The sequence below is a fragment of the Mesoplodon densirostris genome, chromosome 12 (genome assembly GCF_025265405.1).
Source record: "Mesoplodon densirostris isolate mMesDen1 chromosome 12, mMesDen1 primary haplotype, whole genome shotgun sequence".
In the NCBI taxonomy this organism is placed as follows: domain Eukaryota; kingdom Metazoa; phylum Chordata; class Mammalia; order Artiodactyla; family Ziphiidae; genus Mesoplodon; species Mesoplodon densirostris.
Window position 1 is genome coordinate 73,736,241 of NC_082672.1, and position 13,812 is coordinate 73,750,052.

The 13,812-nt window shown below is 34.5% G+C and overlaps 1 protein-coding gene across 1 annotated transcript in view; it reads right to left on the minus strand.

The window, feature by feature from the left end:
* The window catches only part of EYS (eyes shut homolog), a 1,591,612-nt gene that overhangs the window by 247,202 nt on the left and 1,330,598 nt on the right, over window positions 1–13,812 (minus strand). Inside the window, exon 32 of the mRNA XM_060115102.1 lies at window positions 3,346–3,454. Within this exon, the coding sequence (XP_059971085.1) occupies window positions 3,346–3,454 (109 nt within the window). The remainder of the gene's footprint in view (window positions 1–3,345; window positions 3,455–13,812) is intronic.

The window sequence follows — 13,812 nt, forward strand, 5'->3', positions numbered from 1 at the left end:
CTTCACTGAAAAATTCTGCAAAATATTTAAAGACGAATTAATACTGATCTTTTCCAGACTTTTCAAAAAATTGAAGAGGAATGAACACTTCCAAACTAATTCTATAAGGCCAGCATTATCCTGATACCAAAGATAGAAAAAAACACTATGAAAAAAGAAAACTACAAGCTCATACACCTGATGAATATAGATGCAAATCTTAAATAAAATACTAACAAACCAAATTCAAGAACACAGTAAAAGAATCATATACCGTGAACAAGTAAAATTTATCCCTGTGATGAAAGGGTGGTTCAACATACAAAAATCAATAAATGTGATATACCACATTAACAGAACAAAGGATAAAACTCACATGATCATCTCCGTAGATGAAGAAAAACCATTTGACAAAATTCAACCTAGTTTCATGATTAAAAGACGCAACAAACTAGGAAAAGAAGGACTTGAAGAGACATTTCTCCAAAGAAGACATACAAATGGCATATGTAAAAGGCATACGAAAAGATGCTCAATATCACTACTCATCAGAGAAATGCAAATCAAAATCATAATGAGATATCACCTCACATTTGTTAGGGTGGTCATTTTAAAAAAACAACCAAAAGTAACAAGTGTTGACAAGGCTGTGAAGAAATTGGAACCATGTAAAATGGTGCAGCTGCCATGGATAACAGTATGAGGGTTCTGCAAAAAATTAAAAGTAGAACTATATGATCTACCAATTCCATTTCTGGGTTTATCCAAAAGAATCAAAAACAGATCTTGAAGAAATATTTGCACTTTCATGTTCATTGTACATTATTCACAATAGCCAAGAGGTGTAAACAATCTAAATGTCCATCGGTGGATGAATGGATAAAGAAAGCAGAGTATATACATGCAGTGTAATATTATTCAGCCTTATCAAAGAAGGAAACCTTATCATATGCTACAACATGGAAGAACCTTGAGGATATTATGCTGAGTGAAATGAGCCAGCCTCAGAGGGACAAGTACTGGGTGATTCCACTTATATGAGGGCTGTAGGGTAGTCACAGTCTTAGAATCAGAAAGTAAAATGATGGTTGCCACGGGATGGTTGGAGAGGGAAATGGGGAGTTGCTGTTCTATGGGTATAAAGTTTCAGTCATGCAAGATGCAACGATGTGCCTACAGATAACAATACTTTACAGTATACTTAAAAACTTGTTGAGGATAAATCTTATAGTATGTGGTTCTTTATCACCATAAAAAAGAAAATAATAGCACACAATAAGTGAGAATTACATAAAAGAGTTACCAGTTGCAATAAAATGATTAAGGGAAAACACCATTTCAAAGCCCAAGGAGAGATTTTTATTCTTTACTTTCAAAATTACCCCCAAAAATTCTCTCTAAGTTAACGTGTGCTTTTTTTATCCAATCTATAATATAATTTTGAGATTTAATCCTCTTGGTTTTGGTCTGGCTTTGTTATAGGTTTATGTTCTGAAAAGTACCATTCTGTACATAATGCTAATTTGTAGACATAACAATTCCTACTAGATTACAATGAGCAGAGACAGAGCTAGAACCTGTTTTTAATTGTTTTGGCCAAAGTCTATGATTAAAATTTAAGTGGCTTCAGCTCACAAAATCCTCAATGCTTATATCCTATTCCACAACTTTCCACCATCCTCTCACCATAATAATAGAGGAAAAGGGAGTAGCAAAATGTATAATTCACACACAAAAACTGGGGAGCTGGCCTAGAGGCTGCTGGGGACAAGTCCAGGAATGGGGTCTAGTCTGTGAGAAGCTCACCGCAGGGGGTGCCGGGCTATGGAGTTAACCTGCTTTCAAAGGTGGAAGTGATCCCCTCAGACTTCTGGGCACTTGAGTTGGGATGAACATAAAGAGGCAGAGTGCTGTAAACAAGCTTTAAAGAACCTAAGTGCATCTCTGTTTACCACCCTAAAACTATCCAAATTCTTTTTGGTTTAAATCATAAACTGTAGTCTCTGTGTGAGGATGGGCATTCAGTCAACCTAAACTGTGAGGAGACTTACTTGTCACACATGTATCTATCGTTTTCAACAACAAATGACATTTATTGAACAAGTTGAATTCTATGAATTAAGATATAATTCATTAATATTTATGTTATAACATATATGTTATTCATAAGAAAATATAGAGTTCTCAATATAAAAAGTGGATGACTATAAGGAATTAATAAAGATAAATATTGGATTTTTCACAAAACTATGAGTGTTTCATATATTTTCCACCACTTGAATATTCCATGTCATGAATCTAAATATTTGGTCATCTTGGGCTCTAGCATTACTTTTTAAAACACAGAAACCAATTTTATACCTATCCTGACCATCCACTCGACAGTTTTGAATCACTGCATCAGCAAATGAGGAGCTGTAAAGTGTATTATAAGGGAACAAAAAGGTTGGGAATCAGGAAATCAGGGATCAAGTCTCTTGCTTTTTCACCATGAAATTTTAGACATCTGACATTCAGTTTCCTTAGCCTTATAAAGAGGATAATCATTCTTTGGAGTGTTCTTGTGAAGATAGATGAGATAATATATATGGCCATAATTTGGAAAATGTAATATACTTATGCAAATATTAGATATTCCTATGTGCTTCTTTTGGATGCCTGTATACACTCAACAGGAGACTACCCCCCCAAAAAAAAATAGAAATAAAAGGAAATTTCCAGTTCATTAGGTCACTACACATTGCCAACTTTACTGTGTACCAAAATTAGCACTTTGGAGCTCTAATTATACAAATTAACTCTCCATGATGATCAAATGGACCAGAAATTCTTTATCTTAAATGTATTTCTGTAAAGTCATACTAAGAAGCATGTAGTCAACCACATCATTAAAATGAAAAGAATTCAGCAAATTGCCTTGTCTCTGGAGGGACAGACATCCTTTCTTCTTTCAATTTAGCTTCATTCACTGTTTCTAAGAAGTTTCCTCTAAATCTAAAACTCTGAGAAGGGACTTTAAACAGCATAATGCAAGCACTAGCATAGACTATAAAAATGTAAGTTTTTAAGCACTGTTTTGTATCTTGCTAATCTTTCCCATTCCTGAGCTGTTTTATTAAAATAAAGCATATTATATGCAAAGTGTGAGAGTTGTTAAATTTAATAAAACTTTTATAGTGACAGGCAGTATTAAATATATTTAATTATACCTAAAGTATCAGAGATGAATATTCTGGTGTTTTGTTGACAGCTTCTTACAAGAAATCTGTTCTCTAAAGAAATATGACAAATACTTAGTAACTTAAACACTTTGAAATATTGAGGACACACTTAGTAATGTTTGAAACTGGATATTTGCATATCTACCTGGGACACATGAGGTATCTTGGTGTCTTCTTTCCGTATTGGAGGTTTTCCATCTGCAGCCATTTCAATCATACAAGCAACCCTACAGCTGCCAACAGGCATTGTGTAGCTAGAAATAAAACAGAAGAGGCCATTACTGTATGTGTTATTGGTAAGAACAGGATAACTTTGCACATAGATAAGTACTCCAAAGAGAGAGGTACATTCTGGATCACAGTAATCCTAAAATATTGTCTCAACCAAATCTGAACATTTTAGGATAGATAAAGATATATTTCTTTTCTAACAGAGCATTTTATTTTCCTTCTCTCCTCCTGTCTTTAAATCAGGAGTTGAAATGCTTTCAGAAAGTTAAACCCACACAGAACAAAAAGAGTTTTCTGTGTATGAGTAGTTATTGATAACTTTTAAGTGCTCACTATGGTTGACATATGTTCTCAATCATGTAGGAGATTTTTGGACACATAACGCTGATGTTAAATGATGCTAAACTCCCTAGGTAGAAATTTCCCCTCCCTGGCCTATGGGGGAGATAGAAATGGAATAAGAAATGAATGGCTGCATACCTGGGAGCTGTGAGATTACACTGTGATACAGTTATCAGAACTCAGAAGGCAAGCTGCTAATATACCAGCTAGTACTGTGTCTCAGAGATAACCAAGAGTGTAAGGTTAAGGGAATTTGTAGAACGAGTGGCAGAAATGGTCAATACACAGTTGAAAATTTATCAGAGTTTATAGAATGATGCAATCAAATGAAAAGGTACACATATGGAAGTACTTGACATACTTTTAAAACAGAATTTCAAAAGACAATTCAGTGGCTATCTCTGCATGATGAAAGTATGAATACTTTTTTTTTTTAACTGGGGTATAGCTGCTTTATGATGTTGTGTTAGTTTCCACTGTACAATGAAGTGAATCAGCTATATGTATACATACATCCCCTCCCTCTTAGTCCCCCCTCCCACCCTCGCATCCCTCCTCTCTAGGTCACCACAGAGCACTGAGCTGAGCTCCCTGTGTATACAGCAGGTTCCCACTAATAATTTTAATGCACATTTTTGCTTAGTTGTATTTTCTAAATTTTGGACAGTGAACACAATTAGTTTTTATTTTAATTTTGACCAATGGCCTCAGTATGCTCAGGATTGAGAGGTGTTCCAGATCACAGGAATTTTCAAAGCTAAAATGAAGGAAGTCCCTGGCAAACGAACATAGATCGATCACTGATCAAAATTCTTAAGTTCTAGGAATAATCTCTTAGAGTCCCGTTTGTGTGAATTTTATATCGAAGGGACACAGGAGGCACATTTGCCATTGTAGTTGATGTGGGCCTATTTAGACATTTTATACTGGAGATGGGGGAATAGCTGTCAGGGATGCACATGTCCTTATTAAGAAATAATAAGCTCTCTTATTACTTCACTGAGAACTTGTTAAAAGCTAACCCTGAAGTGAAGTTCTACAAAAGAAGTCACTTTACTCCAGCTGCTTTCTCTTACCTCCTGCCTTTCTTCCCCTGACCCTTCCACCAAATGGCTGATTCTATTATCTGCTTTGTCTATGTACTATTTTGGAAATTGATACTCTAATTTAACCAGAGATTTTCCCACATGTGGATTCTTATCACGTTCATTTTTATAATGCCTTATATCTGCTTACAGACCAAATTGTGTCATAAGAACCAAAAAATAAATAAATAAATAAAGCTCTATAAACAAATTAGACTTTATGCCACATAAATCATTTGAGGAAAAATCTACGTGCATATACATTATGTCTCGCAAGTATTACTGAGGCCAACTGAGTCTAATGATTTAAAGACTCAAGGATTATATTTTGATATAATCCATTGACTGGCTGAGTGACCTTAGGCAAGACACCTAACCTCTCTTCCCTGAAGTGTGATTATCCACAGAAGGGAGATAATCATTCTTAGCTCATAAATGGTTAGTGAGAATCACATTATTTAATGTACACATAAATCTTTCAGTGCTAATACTAAAATCCAAAGTTAAAGCAATTATTTGCTGGCTAGACAGGGATCTCTAAAGAGATTTTTTATGAAAAAATTACACAATTAAGCTGAAATGTTCATCTACTTTTACTAATATTGCTTGTAATGGAATCAAAATCAAACATTTAGGTTCAATTATTTTAAAAATTAAAATTTGGGGCTTCCCTGGTGACGCAGTGGTTGAGAGTCTGCCTGCCAATTCAGGGGACACGGGTTTGTGCCCCGGTCTGGGAAGATCCCACAAGCCGTGGAGCGGCTGGGCCCGTGAGCCATGGCCGCTGAGCCTGTGCTCCATAACGGGAGAGGCCACAACAGTGAGAGGCCCAAGTACAGAAAAAGAAAAATTAAAATTTGATGCAACAGACATTTTTTTTTCAGTATCTTTAACATTCTTATTTTTTAGACTTATAGTCTTTAGGTTTGCTTGCTAAACAATTTGGAAGAAAAACAGTCTGATTTGGAAAATACAATAAAAATGTTTAAATAAAAACATTTTTAGAAGATTCTGCTCAAACTGGAAGTTCAGGATATCCAAAACTAAGGAAAGGTTGTAAAAATGTAAACAACAGAGTGTGGATTTAATTACCAACCAAGAAATTTTATATAATTGAATGTTATCCAGCTTTTCAACAGGAGTTGTAGAATAATAATGAATGGCATAGAAGATATTTGTATAAAATAGAAGAAATAAAGACAATTTAGGTGATATATTATTTTTATGAAAATATGTATGGAGATAATATCAGAATTACTTTCACTAACATTATCTGTGTCTATCTCTGTATGCTGGGAATGAGAATGATTTTTCAATTTGTCTCTTTTGCTTATTTGTATTTTCTAAAATTTGGACAATGAATATACAATATTTTTCAGTTTCACCTCTTAAAAGATAAGTTCAGTTTTTATAAAAGGCAATCAAGAATTAAATACTTTATTGACATTTTTCTGTTTTCCTGGATTCCATACCTTCCTTCTAGGTATACCTATCTCTATCTATCTATCTTCTTACTAAATACAACTTAAATAGTTCTTGTAATGAGAATTTGTGGATAGTAAATTCAGAGTCATATCACCCTTGAATAATAGTTTAAAAATGTATAAAATTTTAGATTTTTTTTAAGAACTTTAAACAGTAGCTAATTATTTGTTGCATTCTACTGCTGATGTGAAGTCAGTAAAAAAAAAAGCTTAAAAGCTGTTGTTACTTTAGTTTTTCTTTTTGGCAGCTTTAAGATCTTCTCTTTAATTGTGATAATGCATCTAGGATGGATTAATCATTATTTATCTTTCTTAATACTCTGAGTACATGTCTGATCTCAGGAATTATGTATTCCTTCAATTTTGGAAAATTCTCACCTGAATCACCTCAAATATTGCTTTTTGACATTCTCTGAAATCTCTTATTATAGAGTTTTTCTAGAACCCATATTAGACATTTTTTGGAAGCCTATTAAAATGTCCTCTAAATTTTTAAATCTTGCTTTCACTTCTTACAACATTCTCTTAATTCTCTGTCCTGTCTTCTCCCTAGACACCAGTTTTACCCCACCAGTGGTCTGCATATTGAGTTTTAATTTTCAATAAATATAATCTTTTATTCCCAAGATTTTGAGTCTTTTCCACATTTTTTGGTGTTTAATTTATGCCTGTTTTGCTTTTGTAATTTCTCTTTTTTAAATGAATGTTATTCATTTGTGCTCTCTAGTATTCTAAAAATACTTAATTTTAAGTTTTTGTCAGACTTTTCCATAAAAGTAATTTTATCTAGAGTGATTCATGCTCTATTTGCTGATTTGCTTGTTTCCTTTCTCAATGTTGTCATGTGTTTTGGTATTGTGCTGTTTAGGCTCATTATGAGTCAAAAGTATTTTTGTTTTTCTCTCCTTTTCTGCACTCCTATTCTCTTTCTCCTGTGCTCTTGTGTTGTACTCAACTCTGCCTGCCCTAATGAGAATGCTACCTGGTCCTCTGAGCACCTAAACTAGAATTTTGGATTCTGGATATTTGAGTAGTTCTGGTCTATGGTGATATTGATGGTCCACAGGTCCATTCACAGAGCTGAGAGAGATTGTTTGGTGCACTTCTGCTCACGATACTTCAGTTGCATTCTATTTTCTTCCTGAGCTGGCAGTTTACTAAAAGTCACAATTCCATATGACAGGCTCTCTCTCTCTCTCTCTCTCTCTCTCTCTCTCTGTATATATGTATCTGTCACATGTGTTCTTTTTTTTAAAATGAAATATGGTTGACATAGAATGTTATGTTAGTTTCAGGTGTACTAAGTGATTTGACATTTGCATATGTTACAAAATGATCACCATCAAAAGTCTGGTAACCATCGCCCCCCATACAAAGTCATTACAATATTATTGACCATATTCCTTAGGTTGTTTATATCTTTGTGCCTTATTTATTCTATAATTGGAGTTTTGTACCCCTTAATCCCCATTTAAAATAAAATTCATCTTAATGGCACATAATTGTTCATAGTAATCTCTTATGATCCTTTGTATTTCTGTGGTGTCAATTGTAAATTCTTTTTCATTTCTAATTTTATTAATTTGGGTCCTCTCTCTTTTTTTCTTCATGAATCTGGCTAAAGTTTTATCAATTTTGTTTCTCTTTTCAAAGAACCAGGTCTTACTTTCATTGATTCCTTTTTAAATTTTTTTTTTTTTTTTTTTTGCTCTGATCTCTGTGGCTTCTTTCCTTCTACTAACTTGGCATTGGTTTTCCTTCTCTAGTTCCATTAAGTGTAAGGTTAGGTTGTTTACTTAAGATTTTTTTTGTTTCCTGAGGTAGACTTGTATTGCTATAAACTTCCCATTTAGAAGTGCTTTTGTTGTGTTCCATAGATTTTCGGATCATTGTGTGATAATTTTCACTTTTCTCTAGGTATTTTTAAATTTCTTCTTTAATTTCTTCAGTGGCCCATTGGTTATTTAGTAGCATATGATTTAGTGTCCACATGTTTGTGTTTTTTGCAGCTTTTTTTCTTGCAGTTGATTTCTAGTCTCATTGACTTGTGTTTGGAAAAGGTGCTTCATATGATTTGAATTTTTAAAATTTACTGAAACTTGTTTTGTGACCTAGCATATGATCATCCTGTAGAATGTTTCATGTGCAATGGAAAATAATGAATTCTGTTGTTTTGGGACAGTATGTTCTGTATATAACTATTAATACAATCTGATCAAAAGAGTCATTTAAGGCTAGTGTTTCCTTATTGATTTTCTGTCTGTTCATTGATGTAAGTGGGGTGTTCAAGTTCCGTTCCCTATTATTATTGTATTACTGTCAATTTTGCTCCATATTTGTTAATATTGCATTATGTATTTATGTACTCCTATGTTAGGTGCATATATATTTACAATCGCTATATCTTCTTGTTGGATTGATCCCTTTATCATTATGTAATCTGTTATGCAGTTGATCCCTTAATCATTATAGATTTTTATTGGAACATTTATACCATTTACATTAAAAGTAATTATTGATACGTTTGCACTAATTGCCATTTTGTTAATTGTTTTCAGGTTGTTTTTGTAGTTCTTTTTTGTCCCTTTCTATTTTTTTTGCTGTCTTTAGTGATTTGATGACTGTCTTTAGTGTTATGTTTGCATTCCTTTCTTTTGTGTGTGTGTGTGTGTGTATCTATATAGGTTTTGGGTTTGTGGTTACCATGGGTTTCATATATAATATAATTTGTGACTGTTTAAATTTGATAATCTGTTAAGTTTGAGTGCATTCTAACAACCTGCATTTTTAACCCCCAGCACATTTAATGTTTTTTTTAAACAGTGTGTTTTTTATAATTAATTAATTATTTAATTAATTTATTTATTTTTGGTTGCATTGGGTCTTTGTTTCTCCATATGGGCTTTCTCTAGTTGTGGCGAGCGGGGGCTACTCTTCATTGCAGTGTGCGGGCTTCTCATTGCAGTGGCTTCTCTTGTTGCAGAGCATAGACTCTAGATGCATGGGTTTCAATAGTTGCAGCATGCATGCTCAGCAGTTGTGGCTCATGGGCTGTAAAGTGCAGGCTCAGTAGTTGTGGTGCACAGGCTTAGTTGCTCCACAGCATGTGAGATCTTCCTGGACCAGGCTCAAACCTTTGTCCCCTGCATTGGCAGGTGGATTCTTAACCACTGTGCTACCAGGGAAGTCCTACATTTAATGCTTTTGACTTCATATTTTATGTCTTTTTATTTTGTGTATTCCTTAACTATTTATTGTGGATATAGATTATTTTACTACTTTTGTCTTTCAACCTTCCTACTGGCTTTATGTGTGGTTGCTCCACTACCTTTACTGTATCAATGAGTTTTTTCCTTTCATCATTTTTGTATCTCTAGTTGTTGCCTTTTCTTTCCACTGAGATAAGCTCATTTTAACATTTCTTGTAAGATTGGTTTAATGATGCTTAACTCTTTTAATTTTTGCTTGCCTGTAAAATTCTCTCTCCTTCAAATCTGAATGATGACCTTGCCAGGTAGCATATTCTTGGTTGTATATATATATATTTTTTCATCTCTTTGAATATATGGTGCCACTCTCTTCTGGTCTGCAAAGTTTTTGCTGAAAAGTCACCTGATAGTTTTATGGGAGTTCCTTTGTACATAACTAGTTGTTCTTCTCTTGTTGCTTTTAAGGTTCTCTTTTTATCTTTAATTTTTGCCATTTTAATTATATTGTGTCTTAATGTGGACCTCTTTGGGTTCATCTTGTTTGGGGCTCTCTGTGCTTTCTGGACCTGATGTCTATTTCTTTTCCCAGGTTAGGGAAGTTTTCATCTATTTATTATTTCTTCAAAATATGTTCTTTGTCCCTTTCTTCCTCTCTGCTCCTTCTGGTACCACTTTATGCAAGTGCTAGTATGTTTAACATTGTCTCAGAGAACTCTTAAACCATTTTCAATTTAAAAAAATCTTGCTTTTTTTTTCTGTTCAGCTTGGGTGATTTTCACTACTCTGTCTTCCAGCTTGCTGATCCACTCCTCTGTATCATCTAATCTACTGCTGATTCCTTCTAGTGTATTTTTATATCAGTTATTGTATTCTTTAGCTCCACTTGGTTATTTTTTTTGTATTTTCTAACTCTTTGTTGAAATTCTCATTGTGTTCATCCAATTCTCTCTGGAGTTCAGTTAGTGTCTTTATGATCATTACTTTTATCAGGTAGATTGCCTATCTCCACTGTTTAGTTCTTTTTCTGAAGTTTTGTCTTGTTTCTTTGTTTGAAACATGTGCCTCTCTCTCCTCATTTTGCCTAATTCTCTGTGTTTATTTCTATGCATTAGGTAGGTTGGTTACATTTATCAATCTTGGAGAAGTGGCTTTATGTAGGAGGCCTCCTATGGGGCCCAGCAGCACACTTTCCTCTATAGAGCTGTAGGGATGACCCTATATGGGCTGCCTAGGCCCTTCTGTTGTGGTGGGCTGAATACTGTGGGCATGCTAGTTGGGGGGTATGTCCCCTGACTAATTGGATGCAGGCCCGTTGATGGGGGGAGCTGGGTCCCTGTGCACTGGCTGTGCCATCTAGCAGCATCACATGCTTTCTTGAGTGAGTCGTTTGTACCCTTTGTCATAGAGAAGCTGAGTTGCCCTATTTCTAGATCTAGATCTTGGCAGGTCTGCAGTATTAACTGTTTTGCTGATTTGCATTTTTGTCCATTTCTCATTTGGGAAGATATTTATCCTGTTTTTGAGCTAGACTTTATATTTTCAAAAGCCTATTTTAAATTTTCTTTATTGATGCTATGTGTTTGACACTAAGGTGGTGTGTCAAAGTATGAAGGTAGAGAGTCATTGTGACTAGAAGTCCCATTTTACTTTTTATAAAAAGAAAACAATGACAAAGATCAAACTAAGTCCCTGCCTTAGAAACACCATGTAAATATAAAGTTATCTTTAATTTTTGAGAGGCAGAATGAAGAAAAATTAAACAAACCATTTGGAAATACATTTATGATTTTGAAGGATATAAATTCATTTCTTTGGCTTTTTCCATCTCTGGTTTGTTTTCTGCTAAAGACATTTCAGTGCATCTGTCTCATATTTTGTCTTTCCTGTGGCATATTTCATAAGCACATAGGTAAAATAGTTTGTTTTCTGTCCAGAGACAAATATGATGTATGGGTTTTTTTCTTCTCCAAGTTATCTATGTTTGATTTCTCAAATTTGGAAGTTATAAGTTACTGGCATTAAATCATAATGAAATTAAATGCTTTAAAGGGCTATTATAGTGCTGTGTTGTAAGCTCACAGAACAGTGCTCATGCATAATTGCAGTAGCTACAGAGTTCTGAAGCCATGATATAGCAATAACAAAACTGAACAGGACAAACTGTTTCTAAGGAATATTGCAAAATTGATGACAATACTGAATACTTTCATATGTGCAAAATATAAATGTGCTTTTCTCTTGTTGTTAGGTTTTGCTATGACCCGGCAATGATGTTAGCTTGTCAATTTTAAATTTTGGACATGAATTAACTTTGCCAGTAAGTTTATTTCTTTATTTACCTGAATTAGACTTTAAAAAAATAATGCAAGAACAGGTTCTCTATGTGGATAACTTGCAGTATAGATAGCAGTTAAATGAATCTCAAACTTCATAACATTTGACCATGTTTTTTACTATTTTGACTATATTTTGAGTATTTTTTCAATTAGACAACTCTTAATAAATGAGAAAACTACATTTAAAATGTGCTTTAAAACATAATGGAATTATAAAAAAAGACATATGCATTTGAAAAATCTTTTCACTGTGCTGAAAAATCAAATCTCTTGCAATAATACAACATGCCAATTTATAACATGTAAGTTAATAGACTCCTCAATTTAACATTTTCAAAGATGATATTAAGGTCAAGAATTTCACATCTATGGTAGCACATATAGAAGGGCATTCGTTATAAATATGATGCCCATCTATATGAAGCTTACAAATTTGACAATGCTCAACAAAAGCTTTTTAGAATCACATCCAAAAGTGTTGCATCCAAAGAATCACAAATCTATGTCCTTAAGTTCTCACTCTAAAACCTTTATTTTGAGTTTTCTATTCCTTGTCATTTGTTGATACTAACCCTTAAGAAAACAAGAGGAAAAGGAGTGCTGCAATAAACCCTTGATCATGTGCAAAAATTATTGCTGCTATAGTTCATTACCAAGCATGTCTATACAATACCAGCCTTAATATTTAGCAACTGTGATTATTGCTCTGAAGAGAATGGATAGCATACACACTGAGCTCCAGCTTGGAACTCTCATTAAAAAATCTTCTCAGGCTAGATTCAGAACTGGGAGAAGTTAACTTTGATTGTTAGCAGCTATGATTTCCCTGTTCAGTCCAAAGTTTTAGTTGAATCGTGACAGTTAGCTCTGAAGAATAGCTGAGTTGGAAGACTCATAACAGCAGATGGCAGTAAATGTACATGGCAGAGACAGGGGCACCGAAAGGTATCTGTCCCCAAAAAGACAGGATCTAATTGATAGTGTGATTGTTTTAGCTCCCTGTTTGCTACAGGAAAGCATGGGAAATATATTTAAAAGATTACACAGCCGGTAATATGGAAGAAACTGTCCAGAGACATACAGCTTTCCTTACTGGTTCCTGTGTCTGATGCTACTGTCATGGCTGTATAAGCAAATTTAAGAAGATGCTGTTGAAGAGTATGATGGTTCCATACAGTCCTATCAACACAGCCATACATTTCACTCACATACATGCTGAGTGAGACTCAGCAAACCTATATGTGAAAACTGTAAAAAAGATCAGACACAAAAGCTGAAGTGTAATGCCCTTTGCCAAATAAAAGCAATGGAAACACACCAAAGCATCCTGAAGCATCCCTTTTTGTTTAGTGCATCAAGCACGTGGCCAGGCTGGCCACACAAAGAGCTTGTGCAAGGAACACTGCGTGATTGTCATGAGGACTTCCTGTCTCTGGATGATTGCCATGAGGTGGTCATTGTTTTTAGACTGTTTTATTTAGCCTTCCCTCTGACTGACAGACGGCCCAAATATACTTCCTAATAAAGTGCAGGGAAAACCAAGTCATTATCCTGTGAAGCACTGATATTAATAAAAGGATATGTGATGCCTGAGGACCACTGAAGCAGGAGCCTCATTTACACCCTTGATTATCCAGAGCAGTCATCAAGGGGCTATCCAGCCAACTGTCATGAGATATCAGGGATACCCAAAGAACTGTGACTGTATTCCTGACTACACTACCAGTCATATACAATGGAACCCACAACATATTCTACAGATTTCACGGCTTCCTTGTAGTTCCTCTGAAAGGGAAGATGGCCAAAATTCCCTTACGTTCTTTGCCTAATACAAACTTTCACACAATGACCATTACAACTACACAAATTGAAATTAACATCCAGAAATGTTACTATTTTTTAACCTGACATCTCTCTTTAACCTA